At 45.1% G+C, this 17,609-nt stretch overlaps 2 protein-coding genes across 6 annotated transcripts in view; one reads left to right on the forward strand and one right to left on the reverse strand.

Annotated features, from left to right (window-relative positions):
- Rpn1 (regulatory particle non-ATPase 1) overlaps positions 1–17,609 on the reverse strand; it is a 674,509-nt gene that overhangs the window by 271,421 nt on the left and 385,479 nt on the right. The gene's annotated exons all lie outside the window — the stretch shown is intronic.
- The window catches only part of LOC123754113 (glycerol kinase), a 266,318-nt gene that overhangs the window by 10,081 nt on the left and 238,628 nt on the right, over positions 1–17,609 (forward strand). For 4 of the 5 annotated variants that reach the window (XR_011223551.1, XR_011223553.1, XM_069308583.1 and 1 more), the window contains exon 2: positions 10,005–10,509. Coding sequence is in view for 2 of the 5 variants with exons in the window: in XM_069308583.1 (XP_069164684.1) it covers positions 10,420–10,509 (90 nt within the window). In the remaining 3 variants the exon portion in view is untranslated. The remainder of the gene's footprint in view (positions 1–10,004; positions 10,510–17,609) is intronic. The other variant, XR_011223552.1, reaches the window with a different exon arrangement.

Raw genomic sequence — 17,609 nt, forward strand, 5'->3', positions numbered from 1 at the left:
TACCCGTTTTATTCACCATATTTGTACAAATAAACTGGTATGGTGCCCAAAGACCATCGTGGTAACAAGTAAACAACACCGTCATCTGCACGGTGGCGTCGTGCAGACGACACCACCGCCCTCACCAAAATGGCGGCTCCAAACCTTCTCTTGCTGTTTATACCATCTATACACACGTTATATATAAGTATCAACATTTGTGTTCACCATAGCAAATCACTAAGCTGGTATGCTGAGTGCAGTCAATAAAAGGTGGCCACACACAGTCAGAAGACATCGCCACCACCCTCCCTCCCACAGCATTACTCCTCCCTCCATGGTGCACAGCACTAAATATCACCACAATCCTGCTATTATCAGAACCCTGGTCAGTTTTATCACAGTCAGGGGTCTTCTGTAATAATATCATCGCTACATAATAGCATGAACAAGTATGTTGACCAGACCACACACTAGAAATTGAAGGGACGACGACGTTTCGGTCCGTCCTGGACCATTCTCAAGTCGATTGTGATGAGGACAGGTAGGGACAGGCATTAAATAGGCAAGAGAGAGCTGAGGAGGAAAGTCAGGTGTAGGGGATAGTAGTAACGTCGTCGTCCCTTCAATTTCTAGTGTGTGGTCTGGTCAACATACTTCAGCCACGTTATTGTGACTCATCGCCTGCATATGGATACCACACGAACGCGTCTTACTCTGTTTAATTTCTTTGATGCTCTACCGTCCTTCAAACGGCCTTTTCGCGCCTTTGAATCTTCCCTTCTTGCCGCCAAGCGTCGAAAGAACCAGCTCAGGTTTCTTAAAGACTGTCTTGCTGAGCAAGTTCTCCCTCATTCTTTATCTCACTTTCTCCAGTTCAACACTTCGGGATCTCCTTTCCCTGAACATGCCGGCCTTCTTCTTCAAGAACTTATTCATGCCACCTCCTTGCAAGTTGACGAGGCTTTTCTTGCTGTTCGTCAACAGCAACGCTTTCTGTCCTCTTCTCTTCCCAGTGATCTATGCAATATCATTTTTCCAATTGCATTTGACACTGCTCACGTCTCCTCTTCCCACCACTCCTCCACACTACACAACAAACTTCAACGCCTGATCTCCAACAGTCCTTGGGCCAAATACTCTCTCTCTGACTGTGTTACCAACCTTTCGTCCTACTCTCTTTCTAAGCACCAGCAAGAACTTCTTGGTCTTGGTCTGTCCTTTGCTACTTCCCCTGGCCCACGCTGTGGCATTGATCTCATTAGTTCCTTTGACAGGTTTGTCAATTCTAACTCTAGTACTCTTTCGGACCTGTCTGCCTTTAGAGGGACCCTTATCCCCGTTCTTGACAGCTTGTTTTCTAAAAATAACCACCTTCCTCGCCGCTTCCAGCTTGCCCTTGCCTCCCTGAAATCTAACAACTCTATTCCTATCCTTCCTTCAGACAAAAGCAATTCGGTGGTTGTCCTTGACCGTGAGGACTACCTCCGAAAAGCAGATGTCTTGCTCTCTGACTCTCACACTTATGCTCCTCTGACTTCTAACCCTTTGGATCGCCTTAAAACTTCCTTTAACCGCAAACTAAGACAGCTCTCTAGTCTTTGCCCTCCTGACTTTGATCTCATTAAACGTTTCCGTGTCATCTGCCCTTCTCTTCCTTATTTCTATGGTCTTCCTAAGACTCATAAACCTGGTGTTCCTCTTCGTCCTATCATTTCTTCACGGGGCTCTGTCAGCTATCCTCTTGCCTCCTGGCTCGCTAAAACCCTGACACCTTACCTTGGCACTTTTTCCCCTGCCCACTTTCGTCACTCTCAGGACTTCATAGAAAGACTGCGCCTGCAACCCTCTTGTAAAATGCTTAGTCTTGATGTCGACACTCTGTTCACTAATGTTCCGCTCGATGACGTTCTCTCTTTCCTCAGACAGAAGGCGTCAGAGGGTCTCCTTCCTCTCCCACTTCCCACTGACGTTTTCCTCGATCTCATTAGACTCTGTGTTGAATCTAACTCTTTCTCTTTCAACGGTAAATATTACACTCAAACTTTCGGTGTCGCTATGGGTTCCCCTCTCTCCCCTGTTCTTGCTAATTTCTACATGGAATACTTCGAAACTGTTCTTCTTCCTTCTATTGATACTCGTCCCTCTCTCTGGCTTCGCTATGTTGATGACATTTTTGCTTTATGGCCTCATGACCTTAATCTTTTCCAGCCTTTCCTCGCCTCTCTTAACAATCTGGCTCCTTCTATCCATTTCAAAGTGGAGTGGGAATCTAATTCCCTCCTTCCTTTTCTTGATGTTCATGTTCACAGCTCTGTGTCTGGGTTCTCTTTCTCTGTCTACCATAAACCCATGCATAGTGGCATGTACATTCACTTCTTTTCCTACCATCCTCTTTCTGTTAAGAAAAGTGTCCTCGTCTCTCTCTTCCTCCGCGCTCTACGCATCAGCGACCCTCAGTTTCTTGATTCTGAAATTGCCTTTATCTACAAATCATTCTCTCGCCTTGGTTATCCTTTGCATTTCATCAACTGTGCCCACTCTCAAGCTAAACGAAATTTCTTTCATCCTAAACCTGCTTCCATCACTAGTAGCACTGTACTATGCCTTCCCTTCATATCTGAACTCAAAACTTTTACCAATACCTTTCGTCCTCTTGACATTAAACTCGCCTTTCGACAAACTAACACACTTCGTAGCAATCTAGTTCACACTGCTCCTCTTGCTTCTAATGCTGCTGGTGTCTACTCTATTTCCTGTTCATCTTGTCCTCTCCAATACTTTGGCGAAACTGGCCGTAACCTGAATGACAGACTTAAAGAACACAAGAGAAGTGTTATGTCTGCAGACACTAACAATGCTCTCTTCTGCCATGTGAGGGATTCTAATCATCCCATTGATTGGTCTTCCTCCAAAATAATCTTTCCTGCCTCTACTCTACACAGACGCCGTCTTGTAGAATCGGCTCTTATTAACAATGTACCCAACATGAACTTGAGTCCTGGCTTTGTTACTGTGGACTCTTCCCTTTCACAGTATATACTCAAATGCTCTAATCTTTCTAACAAACGTGACTTAACATAAGCTTTCCCCCTTCCATTTCTTTCTTTCTCTTTCCCTTTCTTTCTCTCTTCTCCCTTTTTCTGTTCATTGTCTTCTACGCTCCCTTGCTATCCTCTTCTTATTCCTATTACTATTTCCTTCGGTGGTTATAATAGGAGCTGCCTCGTATGGGCCAATAGGCCTGCTGCAGTTCTCATTGCTACTATCCCCTACACCTGACTTTCCTCCTCAGCTCTCTCTTGCCTATTTAATGCCTGTCCCTACCTGTCCTCATCACAATCAACTTGAGAATGGTCCAGGACGGACCGAAACGTCGTCGTCCCTTAAATTTCTAGTGTGTGGTCTGGTCAACATACTTCAGCCACGTTATTGTGACTTATCGCCTGCACATGAACAAGTATATTTTGGCATTTTTAGGCGATGCTGTGGTCACAAGCTGAACAGCAGTGCTGTTAGCTCATGCTGCATGCATCAGGCTTGGTTGCTCACTCAATACTGAGGCCAATAACACCTGGGAGTTTGGCCCACGATTTTTTTTTAAGTGGCGTCTGTTTACAAGAGCCCTGATGAAGGTGTGGTGAACCCCGTGTATCCGCGGGCCGTTTAAATCTTGCCTAGTACTCCAACACATCATATGACGTGATGCGCAGTTGACTGGAACAACGTCCAACACGTCATATGATGTGATGCGCACTTTAAGGGTTAAATGGCGCATGGCTGTATACCATTTGACACCCACAGGCACATACAAAGAAAAAAAAAAATTCTTTATTCATCCTAATCTGTTAATCTTGTTCACTGATCATGGGAAAAATAATAAAAAAATTGTAAGTGGCATATATTGCCCGCTATAGGGCAGGGAAGTCTGGCAAAAAACAGGCGCTGACTCAGCGTGTGTCCCAGGCGGTCTGTTGCTTGCCAGCTGTCAGGCCGGAGTTGCCACAAAGAGATAATTACCTAATTATTTCAATGTCTCTGATTGAATTTTCGTAGTTTTTTGCTGTAATATTATTCAATAGTGTGTAGTGTGATATATTTATATAATAAAATAAGTGAATCATCGCGGTACTCAAAAATATGGTGTGCATATTGTTGATTCAATTATGTTCATCAAACAGTGAACAAATTCTTTGTCGGTTATTACACTATATACACAGGTTATATATAAGTATCTGCATGTTTTGTTCACCATAACGAACCACTAAGTTGCTATTATGAGTCAAAAAATAACGAGGAGTGACCGCCGTGTACCAGCCAGCCACTCACGCCCTCCCTCAACACTCGCCCACATTCTCCTCCCACCATACTGTTTTTGCTTTTATTCACTATATACAGACGTTATATATAAGTATCTACATTCGTGTTCACCATAACGAACCACTAAGTTGGTATGCTGAGTGGCAGCCAGTGGCAGACTGCCACTGGCTGCCACTCCCTCCCTCCGTCACCTCACCTGACTTGCCACCATTCTCCACCCACCATACTGTTTTTGCTTTTATATACAGACGTTATAAGTATTTACATGTTTTGTTCACCATAACTGTACATCTAAGCTTGTATGGTGAGTAAAGGCACAAATATGTTGGACCTCACACAGTCAGCTGGCTGCCACCCTCAAGGCCAGACGCACTAATATTTCTCCTCCAACAATACTGTTTGTGGTGTTATTATGCTATATACACACATTATATATAAATATCTACCTGTTTTATTCACCATACTTGTACAAGTAAACTGGTATGGTGCCCAAAGACCATCGTGGTCACCAGTAAACAACATAATAAATCGTGGAGACGATGCCACCGCCCTCACCAAAATGGCAGCTCCCAACCTACTCCTCTTGCTGTTTATACCCTCTATACACACATTATATATAAGTATCTACATTTATGTTCACCATAGCGAACCACTAAGCTGGTATGGTGAGTGCAGTCAATAAAGGGTGTCCACACAGTCAGAAGACCTCGCCACCACCCTCCCTCCCACAGCATTACTCCTCCCTCATGGAGCACAGCGCTAAATATCACCACAATCCTGCTATTATCAGAATCCTGGTCAGTTTTATCACAGTCAGGGGTCTTCTGTAATAATATCATCGCTACATAATTGCATGAACAAGTATATTATGGCATTTTTAGGCGATGCTGTGGTCACAAGCTGAACAGCAGTGCTGTGAGCTCATGCTGCGTGTGTCAGGCTTGGTAGCTCACTCAATACTGAGGCCCCTAACACCCAGGAATTTGGCCCACGATTTTTTTTTTAAATGGCTTCTGTTTACAAGAGCCCTGATGAAGGTGTGGTGAACCCAGTGTATCCGCGGGCCGTTTAAATCTTGCGTAGTACTCCAAAGCATCAAATGATGCGATGCGCAGTTTTCTGCAAGTCGGTCAAAGCATCATATGATGCGATGCGCAATTTAAGGGTTAATGACACGGGTCTATAATTTAGAGGTTCTTCTCGGTTATCATTTTTATAGATTGGAACTATGTTCACCTTTTTCATATACAGTATCTGTGAAGATTCCTGTGCACATGTCTGGAATAATAATTGGAGTGGAATACTCAGCTCGGTTGCACATTCTTGTAGCACCAAAGGTGCTGCAAGAATGTGGTCCCCTCCATCAGGGTCCAACTGCTTTATTTCTCCCTAGTAATTTTTTTCACTTCAAGTAATTTTTCCACTTCGTTTTGAGATATTGTGCCTCTGTGTATTCTGTGGTGTGCTCTGGAATTGGCTTTGGGTCTGGCTCTCTGAAATCCTCATTTTGTGTACACACTTTGGAACTGTTCATTAAGTGTTTTACAGATTTCTTTTTCATTCACGGTAATCCTGTTCCCTGTTCTCAATCTTTAGATTTTATCCTTTACATGCAGCTTACTTTTAATGAATTTAAAGAAAAGGCCTGTATCTGTTTTACATTTGTCCATTATCCCTTTCTCAAAGTTCCTTTTGGCCTCTCTCCTCACTGCTGTGTATTTGTTTCTTGCTTCCTTGTAGTGCTAGTATGTTTGTGGGTTAGGCTTCTGCCAATATTGAACCCATTTTCTTGTCTTTTCCTTTCTGACCCTCTCACAATTTCTGTTTAACCAATCCTGTTTTCTGGTTCTGCATCAATGTTTTTATATGAATGTTTCTGGGGGGAGCCCCGTCGGCTCCCCGGAGCTATCCCAGGCTGATATGCTAATGTCAGACTTTGGCATCAGTCATGTGTATGGAGTTCTTAGGCCTACCGGGGACCACGGCCAGAACCGGGCCCCCTCAGAGAGGCAAGGGGAGCAATGGCCTATAGAAGCCCTCGTGTAGTTGGAAGCATTCTATGTCTGCCATCGACCGGAACAGGCACCCAGAAAGGTAAGCGCCCCAAAACAAACCCCTATTCTGGTTAAAATTGCTACCAAAAACCGAACTAGTGGATAGAACTCCCCAACCGAAAACAAGCAAACTAGTGTGACGTTACACACCGCCGCGCCGCTGTCTGCGCAGCTCCCCCCTCCCCGGGAGGGGGAGGGGGGAGCCCCAGACCCCCTGCGCCGGCTACCCACACCTCAGTTCTTGAGGCTAGGAACAGGCACCCAGAAAGGTAAGCGCCCCAAAACAAACCCCTATTCTGGTTAAAATTGCTACCAAAAACCGAACTAGTGGATAGAACTCCCCAACCGAAAAAAAGCAAACTAGTGTGACGTCACACACCGCCGCGCCGCTGTCTGCGCAGCTCCCCCCTCCCCGGGAGGGGGAGGGGGGAGCCCCAGACCCCCTGCGCCGGCTACCCACACCTCAGTTCTTGAGGCTAGGAACAGGCACCCAGAAAGGTAAGCGCCCCAAAACAAACCCCTATTCTGGTTAAAATTGCTACCAAAAACCGAACTAGTGGATAGAACTCCCCAACCGAAAAAAAGCAAACTAGTGTGACGTCACACACCGCCGCGCCGCTGTCTGCGCAGCTCCCCCCTCCCCGGGAGGGGGAGGGGGGAGCCCCGGACCCCCCGCGCCGGCTACCCACACCTCAGTTCTTGAGGCTGATGCTATAGGGGATGGTCGTGTGCTCTGGCTCCGGTGTCGCTACTGCACTGTGCTTTGCGTGTGGTCTGGATTCCTGGCATTCCTTCTGTCGTTCCCGCACGCTGGAGTGGCGGGAAGCTTCCACGGTCCTTGTCTCTTTGGGGTTGGTCGCTTCGGGTGACTCGTCTGTTGAGTTCTTGGGGTTTGGCTCTCCTGGCGGTTCACGTACGGGGCGTGTCCAACGTCTTGGCCGACGCCCTGTCTCGCTTCGTTCCCCTCTCCACGGAGTGGACGGTCGACGACGAGTCCTTCCGTTGGCTTTGCCAGACGTTCGGGCGCCCCGAAGTGGACCTCTTCGCATTGGCGTGGTCGCGGCGTCTTCCCGTTTATGCGGCGCCCTTCCCCGATCGTGAGGCCGTCGGGGTCGATGCCTTTCGGCTAGACTGGTCGGGGTGGGGGTTCCTGTACCTCTTTCCCCCGGTTCGGCTGTTGCTCCAGGTCCTGACTCGCTTAGAGCCTTACCAGGGGAGAGTTGTCCTTCTGGCCCCTTGGTGGCCGGCCCAGCCTTGGTTTCAGGCGCTGGTTGCTCGGTGTCCGAACCCGAGGGTTTTCCCGCGGCTCCGCCTCTTTCAGCAGATCGGGCCGGTACGTCACGTGGCTGGTTCGATCTTCTCCTCGAGTCTTCGCGTATGGTTTTTTTTGACTCGAGTCTATCATCATCTCTATGGTGATCAGGTGGCCTCCTTGTTGGTGCCCCACCTGAGGGCTTCTTCTCGGCGGCAGTATGAAGTTTCCTGGCGGTCCTTCCGTTTCTTTTTGCGTCTTCGTCGTGTTAGCTCCTTGTCTGTTCGGGTGGTCTTGTCCTTCCTCTCGTGGTTGTTTCAGGACCGTCATCTTATGCCTAACACTGTCGCTTTGTATCGTGCGGCGCTGACGGAGCCCTTCAGCTTGCTTTCGGTATCGATGTTACGTCTGCGCCGTTTCGCAAGCTGTCTCGTGCATTGTTTCACCTCCGGCCTGCTCATGCGTCGCCTGAGCCGTCCTGGTCTTTGGACAGAGTGCTCGCTTTCCTTTCATCTCCTCGTTTCGTTGTGGCCCCTTCGGTCCAGGATTGTTTTTCCAAGGCACTTTTCTTGTTGGCTTTGGCCTCTGGGGGTCGGGTAGGGGAGCTTCATGCTTTCCTCCGGCGCAGGGGTTTCTGCTCTTTTGGTCATGGTGATTGTTTTGTTCGTTTGCAGCAGTCTCCTTCTTTTCTGGCGAAGAATGAGACTGCTGCGTTCCGGAGGGGTCCATGGGTGGTTGATGCTTGGTTGGTCAGGCCGGGGGTGCATCATGTTTTGTGTCTGGTTGCGGCGCTTCGCCGTTATTTGCGCGCCACAGCTTCTGTGTCCGGGGACGCGCTGTGGGTTGATCCGGTTTCCCTTCTTCCCTGTTCGCGGGTTCAGGTCTCCCAGGTCGTCCGCAGGGTTATTTGGTCCAGCCAGCCTGCGGTCTATCCCCGTGCCCATGACGTCCGTAAGTTTACGGCTCTTGCCGCCGTCTTTGGGAATATGTGTTGGTCTGATATTCGGGCGCGGGGGATTTTGGCGGTCGAACAGGGTCCTGGCTGCTCGTTACCTTGTGAATGTCCCTGGGCCTCGTCGGGCCTGTGTTGCTTTGGGTCGGCGGTTGCAGCCAGTTGTCTCGGCTTCGAGTTGAGGAGTGAGCGTCGACTGCCTCCCGGGTAGGTCCCTCTTTTTTCTGTCTGTGGGTAGTTAGCTCTGGGGAGCCGACGGGGCTCCCCCCAGAAAACCAGCGTTGAATGTAATGAAACGCCATTTTCTGGGTGAGTCCCGGAGGCTCCCCGGCATCCCTCCCTCCCTCCGGTCGGCGGTTTTTCGCGTTTTTGACATCCAGCCTCAAGAACTGAGGTGTGGGTAGCCGGCGCGGGGGGTCTGGGGCTCCCCCTTCCCCCTCCCGGGGAGGGGGGAGCTGCGCAGACAGCGGCGCGGCGGTGTGTGACGTCACACTAGTTTGCTTGTTTTCGGTTGGGGAGTTCTATCCACTAGTTCGGTTTTTGGTAGCAATTTTAACCAGAATAGGGGTTTGTTTTGGGGCGCTTACCTTTCTGGGTGCCTGTTCCGGTCGATGGCAGACATAGAATGCTTCCAACTACACGGGGGCTTCTAAAGGCCATTGCTCCCCTTGCCTCTCTGAGGGGGCCCGGTTCTGGCCGTGGTCCCCGGTAGGCCTAAGAACTCCATACACATGACTGATGCCAAAGTCTGACATTAGCATATCAGCCTGGGATAGCTCCGGGGAGCCTCCGGGACTCGCCCAGAAAATGGCGTTTCATTACATTCAACGCTGGTTTTTTGCACCTTCGTCATATATTTCACAAAATTTGGCATACAACTCATTTACTTCCTTTCCTAGCAACAAGTCTGTCAAATTAAATTCAAGAAAGAATTTTCTGTTCTCTATTGTGCCCTCTCTTGAACTCGAGATTATCAACTGTTTCAATGTCCCCCATTCTCTTCTATATTATATCGCACAGCATATTTAATTTGATCCTTTGTGCTATGTTTTTCACACTGTTTTGTCTATCTTTTCTGGGTTTCTCGCATCTTATTTATTTCATCATCATTTAGTGATGGCGTGGGCATTAACTGCAGGGTGGTGGTATGAGGTGCTGATGTGTTAGTAATGAGGTACCTCACACCATGGTGTGGTGGACCTCAGTACTGACACGGTGCCCACAATTTTTTTTTTCCAAGATGGCATCTGTTTACTGGAGGTCTGAGGAAGCAGATGTGAGTCCCATTTTTGCAGTTAAGGGGTTGATGGTTAAATATAAATTTATCTATATTAAGTGTTTTTGCAAATAAAGATTATCATTATTTTTATTATTTAAGACCATTCTTATATTTTTAGCATAGATCATAAACACTTCATTCTTTATAATTACTTATTCTGTTTTACAGACACTTCAGCGAGAGGTGGAGCCTTACAAGTGCAGGAGCTGATGTGTAAATAAAAAAATCCAGCCTCTGGGATTGCCTTGTACTTAAAAAGGCATTTGACTTAGAATCTCAAGTTACTCTGCTGTGATATCTCGTCAAGTTTTCACTTATATTAAACAAGGGATTTTCCCTGATTTTGAGTCGAGATGCATTTCTTATACAGTACTGTATTTAGTATGTATGATTTTGTATTTAGCTGGTTGAACACAGTTTTATATTTGTAATATTTGAACAGGAATTTGGTTGTGTACTAAACTATTAAAACAAAGTTGCCAAAGAAAATAAGCCGTAAAGATTTGCAAGGGCTATAAAAAATATCTCGGTGGAATTCAGTTGTCTTCAGACTTAAAACTTTTGGGAAGACATTACTACCAAAATGTGGCCAACATCAAATGGCCCTGTGAGTGGCAAGCACGGCCCTCTTGTAGGGGCTGTTGATCAGGGAACATCATCTACTCGTGTCTTGGTGAGTTGCTACCATGTTTCATAATGCTCATTAAGCAATTTCAAATTAAAATTTAGTAATTATTGTTCAACAATTTCATCTACTAATAATTTCTATAATTTGTGTAATAATTATGCAGTTGTCCATTAATAGTAAACTTCATTCAGCTTATAAAAGTTTTGGAAAATTTATTTAATCATATAAAGTGAATTGTTCAGCATTTTTCTGTGTTACTTGGAGAAAAGCAACACTGCATACAGTATATTATTTTTGTGTTTTTCTGTGGGGAGCCCCTATGGCTCCCTGGAGCTTATCGGGCTAATGTATGTTACATTAGACCGGGACATTAGCTAAGGAGTTCAGACCTACCAGGGATCAGCGCCAGAACCTGGCCCCTTCAGAGAGGTTTCAGGGAGCAATGGCCCTGGAAAACCCCCTTGTGGTTGGGGTTTTCCTTATCTGCCATCAACCGGGGTCAGGCACCCAGAAAGGTAGGCATAACAAAACAAACCCCACATGGTAATCTATACACAGTTCCAATCTATAAAAATGGTAACCGGGAAGAACCTCTAAATTATAGACCGTGTCGTTAACAAGTGTGGTAGTCAAAACACATGAAAAAGAAGGTAAGAAGAGCATGCCCTTCAAGAAGACCTGGACAAAATAAGTATATGGAGCAACACTTGGCAAATGGAATTTAATGTGAATAAATGCCATGTTATGGAATGTGGAATTGGAGAACATAGACCCCACACAACCTTTAAATTATGTGAGAAATCTTTAAAGAATTCTGATAAAGAAAGAGATCTAGGGATGGTTCTAGATAGAAAACTGTCACCTGAGGACCACATTAAGAACATTGTGGGAGGAGCCTATGCTACACTTTATAACCTCAGAATTGCTTTTAACCCTTAATGGCGCATGGCTATAGTATACCATTTGACACCCACAGGCGCATAAAAAAAAAAAAAAAAAAAAAATCCCCCTAACCTGTTAATTTGTGTTCACTGATCATGGGAAAAATAATAAAAAAATTGTAAGTGGCATATATTGCCCACTATAGGGCGGGGAAGTCTGGCAAAAAACAGGCACTAACTCAGCGTGCGTCCCAGTCGGTCTGTTGCTCGCCAGCTGTCAGGCCGGAGTTGCCACAAAGAGATAATTACCTAATTATTTCAATGTCTCATTGATTTTTCGTAGTTTTTTTGCTGTAATATTATTCAATGGTGTGTAGTGTGATATATTTATATAATAAAATGAGTGAATCATCGCAGTACTCAAAAATATGGTGTGCATATTGTTGATTCAATTATGTTCATCAAACAGTGAACAAATGCTTTGTCGGTTATTACACTATATACACTGGTTATATATAAGTATCTGCATGTTTTGTTCACGATAACGAACCACTAAGTTGGCATGCTGAGTGGCAGTGGCAGTGGCAGCCCGCCACTGGCTGCTACTTCCTCCCTCCCTCAAGTCACCTGACTCACCCACATTCTCCTCCTACAATACTGTTTTTGCTTTTATTCACTATATACAGACGCTGTATATAAGTATCTACATTCGTGTTCACCATAACGAACCACTAAGTTGGTATGCTGAGTGGCAGTGGCAGCCCGCCAATGGCTGCCACTCCCTCCCTCCCTCCCTCCCTCACATCACCTGACTTGCCACCATTCTCCTCCCACCATACTGTTTTTGCTTTTATATACAGACTTTATATATAAGTATTTACATGTTTTGTTCACCATAACTGTACATCTAAGCTTGTATGATGAGTAAAGGCACAAACACGTAGCTACTCACACAGTAGTTTTCGTATGTATGTATGTATGTAACAGTATGTAAAACATTTTACTTTTGTATTTTACGTATGTAAAACAGTATGGTTTTCGATCTGGAAGATCCTGTGTATCGAATTTACTCAGTTTCTATGATCGAGCCACAGAGATATTACAGGAAAGAGATGGTTGGGTTGACTGCATCTATCTGGACCTAAAAAAGGCTTTCGACAGAGTTCCACATAAGAGGTTGTTCTGGAAACTGGAAAATATTGGAGGGGTGACAGGTAAGCTTCTATCATGGATGAAAAATTTTCTGACTGATAGAAAAATGAGGGCAGTAATCAGAGGCAATGTATCAGAATGGAGAAATGTCACAAGTGGAGTACCACAGGGTTCAGTTCTTGCACCAGTGATGTTTATTGTGTACATAAATGATCTACCAGTTGGTATACAGAATTATATGAACATGTTTGCTGATGATGCTAAGATAATAGGAAGGATAAGAAATTTAGATGACTGTCATGCCCTTCAAGAAGACCTGGACAAAATAAGTATATGGAGCACCACTTGGCAAATGGAATTTAATGTTAATAAATGTCATGTTATGGAATGTGGAATAGGAGAACATAGACCCCACACAACCTATATATTATGTGAGAAATCTTTAAAGAATTCTGATAAAGAAAGAGATCTAGGAGTGGTTCTAGATAGAAAACTATCACCGGAGGACCACATAAAGAATATTGTGCAAGGAGCCTATGCTATGCTTTCTAACTTCAGAATTGCATTTAAATACATGGATGGCGATATACTAAAGAAATTGTTCATGACTTTTGTTAGGCCAAAGCTAGAATATGCAGCTGTTGTGTGGTGCCCATATCTTAAGAAGCACATCAACAAACTGGAAAAGGTGCAAAGACATGCTACTAAGTGGCTCCCAGAACTGAAGGGCAAGAGCTACGAGGAGAGGTTAGAAGCATTAAATATGCCAAAACTAGAAGACAGAAGAAAAAGAGGTGATATGATCACTACATACAAAATAGTTACAGGAATTGATAAAATCGACAGGGAAGACTTCCTGAGACCTGGAATTTCAAGAACAAGAGGTCATAGATTTAAACTAGCTAAACACAGATGCCGAAGAAATATAAGAAAATTCACCTTCGCAAATAGAGTGGTAGACGGTTGGAACAAGTTAAGTGAGAAGGTGGTGGAGGCCAAGACCGTCAGTAGTTTCAAAGCGTTATATGACAAAGAGTGCTGGGAAGACGGGACACCACGAGCGTAGCTCTCATCCTGTAACTACACTTAGGTAATTACACTTAGGTAATTACAGTCAGCTGATGGCTGCCGCCCTCAAGGCCAGACGCACTAATATTTCTCCCCCAACAATACTGTTTGTGGTGTTATTACGCTATATACACACATTATATATAAATACTGTATCTACCTGTTTTATTCACCATACTTGTACAAGTAAACTGGTATGGTGCCCAAAGACCATCGTGGTCATCAGTAAACAACATGATAAATCGTGCAGACGACGCCACCTCCCTCACCAAAATGGCGGCTCCCAACTTACTCCTCTTGCTGTTTATACCCTCTATACACACACGTTATATATAAGTATCTACATTTGTGTTCACCATAGCGAACCACTAAGCTGGTATGGTGAGTGCAGTCAATAAAAGGTGGCCACACACAGTCAGAAGACATCGCCACCACCCTCCCTCCCACAGCATTACTCCTCCCTCCATGGAGCACAGCGCTAAATATCACCACAATCCTGCTATTATCAGAACCCTGGTCAGTTTTATCACAGTCAGGGGTCTTCTGTAATAATATCATCGCTACATAATAGCATGAACAAGTATATTATGGCATTTTTAGGCGATGCTGTGGTCACAAGCTGAACAGCAGTGTTGTGAGCTCATGCTGTGTGTGTCAGGCTTGGTAGCTCACTCAATACTGAGGCCCCTAACACCCGGGAATTTGGCCTACGATTTAAAAAAAAAATGGCGTCTGTTTACAAGAGCCCTGATGAAGGTGTGGTGAACCCCGTATATCCGCGGGCCGTTTAAATCTTGCGTAGTACTCCAAAGCATCATATGATGCGATGCGATGCACAATTTTCTGCAAGTCGGTCAAAGCATCATATGATGCGATGCGCAATTTAAGGGTTAAATACATGGATGGAGAAATACTAAAGAAATTGTTCACGACTTTTATTAGACCAAAGATGGAATATGCAGCGGTTGTGTGGTGCCCATATCTTAAGAAGCACATCAGCAAACTGGAAAAGGTGCAACGATATGCCACCAAGTGGCTTCCAGAACTGAAGGACAAGAGCTACAAGGAGAGGTTAGAGGCATTAAGTATGCAAAAACTAGAAGACAGAAGAAAGAGGCGATGTAATCACTACGATCAAAATAGTAACAGGAATCGATAAAATTGATAGGGAAGAATTCCTGAGACCCAGAACTTCAAGAACAAGAGGTCATAGATTTAAACTAACGAAACAAAGCTGCTGGAGAAATATATGAAAATTCACTTTTGTAAACAGAGTGGTAGACGGTTGGAACAAGTTAGGGGAGAAGGTGGTGGAGGCCAAAACCGTCAGTATTTCAAAGCATTATATGACAAAGAGTGCTGGGAAGACGGGACACCACGAGCGTAGCTCTCATCCTGTAGCTACACTTAGGTAATTACTTAGGTAATTTCCTGAGGATGCCCAGGCAACTGGACCAGCACCCAGCACCAGCAAGGACTCACCTGAGGATGCCCAGGCAACTGGACCAACACCCAGCACCAGCAGGGACTCACCTGAGGATGCCCAGGCAACTGGACCAACACCCAGCACCAGCAAGGACTCACCTGAGGATGCCCAGGCAACTGGACCAACACCCAGCACCAGCAAGGACTCACCTGAGGATGCCCAGGCAACTGGACCAACACCCAGCACTAGCAAGGACTCACCTGAGGATGCCCAGGATACTGCACCAGTACCCAGCACTAGCAAGGACTCACCTGAGGATGCCCAGGCAACTGGACCAACACCCAGCACCAGCAAGGACTCACCTGAGGATGCCCAGGCAACTGGACCAGCACCCAGCACCAGCAAGGACTCACCTTGCTGGTGAGCTTTTCTTGCTCACAAGAAAAAGGTGACACCCCTAGGGTCAACACTTGCAGCAGAGAAGCTCCAGCATATTTCAACAATCCTAAGTATTGTAGTACAGGTTGATGGTAGTGAGTGTTGTCCCAGAGAACATAAAGGTATAGTGCTCTTGAAAAATAGGTGAGATAACAGGAAAGTGCTAAGGGAAGTGAAAAATCGGATGAGAAAAAGTTGCCCTAGTGTTTACAGTGCAGAGAAGAACATTCAAGATGGCCACTGGCAAGGGGAAAAACAAAACAGAGCTTGATTTTGAGGGATTCAATGAAGAAAGCATTGATATTAGTAGTCTACATAACAAGTTGGTAAATTTAGATACTATAGTGAACTCTCATGTAGAAATAATTAGTAAATTGAAAGAAAGTAATGACCATTTGAATAGCAAAGTTTTATGTCTTGAGGGTTTAGTGAAAGACTTGCGCAAGGATAAGAATCAATTGGAAACAAATTGCAAAGCCATGGAAGAAGAAAATAAACTCTTAAAAATAGCTTTGGAAGAAGTTAAAGTAAATTTAAACATAAATGACTACAATAGGTTAGGCAAGGAAATTCAACAGGAGAAACAGCTTTTGTCAGCACAGATGGAGGAAGTTACACAGGGAATAGAACAGTGCAAGAAAGATATGCAACTCACTTATGCACAAGTGGCCAAGGAGAAGGAAAAAATAGAAGAAGCAGTAAAGGAAGTCAAACACTGCAGCAACCAAGATAAAACAAACATTAGGCTAGAAGTGAGGAAAGAATTGGCATCTATCTTGAGGTTATCTTGAGATGATTTCGGGGCTTTAGTGTCCCCGCGGCCCGGTCCTCGACCAGGCCTCCACCCCCAGGAAGCAGCCCGTGACAGCTGACTAACTCCCAGGTACCTATTTACTGCTAGGTAACAGGGGCATTCAGGGTGAAAGAAACTTTGCCCATTTGTTTCTGCCTCGTGCGGGAATCGAACCCGCGCCACAGAATTACGAGTCCTGCGCGCTATCCACCAGGCTACGAGGCCCCCGTAGCCTCGTAGCCGAAACCCGAAGTTGGTGCAAAACACAGTTGATCGGAGTAAGTCCCTGATCATTTTTGGCTGCAAAGAAAAGGCGATAACATCTAGGTCAGAAAGAGCTGTAGAAGAAGCTAAAGTAGTAGATAAAATTGTTGGCCTCGTGGAAGGTCTTACAACAAGAGAGAATGTGTGCGACTACAGGAGAATAGGCAGGTACGTAAAAGGGAAAGATCGACCTTTGAGGATCACCCTAAACGGTGCCAAACAGATGGAAGAAGTACTAAGGAATGCTAGAAAATTGCAAAGGGATGAGGATGGGAAAGGGTGGTCGTTAAGACGAGATCTTTCAAAAGAAGATAGAGAGAAGCTGAAACTGAACCTCGCCGAGGCAAAACATTTAAATGAGAGCAGGAATGAAGAAGAAATAAATTCTTTTTTCTACAAAGTGATAGGGGTAGGCAAACCAGTAAAGTGGTACATAAAGGCAAACCAACAAAATCAATAGAGAGAGGGGGAGTGAAAGAATAAGGAGAGGGGGAACAAGTTCCTGAAGATTGCATACACCAACATAGATGGAGTGAGATCGAAGATACTGGAGTTAAGTGATGTAATACAGCTGCAGACACCAGACATTGTTGCACTCACGGAGACAAAACTTGAAGATGTAATTTTAAATGAGGTCATATTCCCAAGGGGCTACTCAATTTGGAGACGGGACAGAAAAATTAGGAAAGGCGGTGGCGTTGCTGTGCTGGTAAAAGAACACCTAAAGGTGAAGGAAATAATGACTGCCAATCCACAAGAAGTTGACTTAATAGCACTAGAGATCTGCTATGAGGATGATAAATGCATATAGTCCACCGCCAAGCAGCACATGGTCAAAGGAGGAGCTAGATAGTAAACGTGAAGGTCTTATAACAATAATGAGAGAGATTATAGCGAGAGCGGATAACGATAGATCACGACTGTTGATAGTCGGTGACTTCAACTTGAATCCATAGACTGGGAAGCATATGAAGCTAAAACAGAAGATTTTTGGACCTGTAAATTTGTAGACCTCATCCTGGAAACATTCTTGTATCAACATGTTAAACAAGCTACGAGGATGAGGGAAGGGGACGTTCCCTCCATGCTAGATTTGATATTTACCAGGAAGGAGGAAGAGATA

Source organism: Procambarus clarkii, chromosome 6 (genome assembly GCF_040958095.1).
Source record: "Procambarus clarkii isolate CNS0578487 chromosome 6, FALCON_Pclarkii_2.0, whole genome shotgun sequence".
In the NCBI taxonomy this organism is placed as follows: domain Eukaryota; kingdom Metazoa; phylum Arthropoda; class Malacostraca; order Decapoda; family Cambaridae; genus Procambarus; species Procambarus clarkii.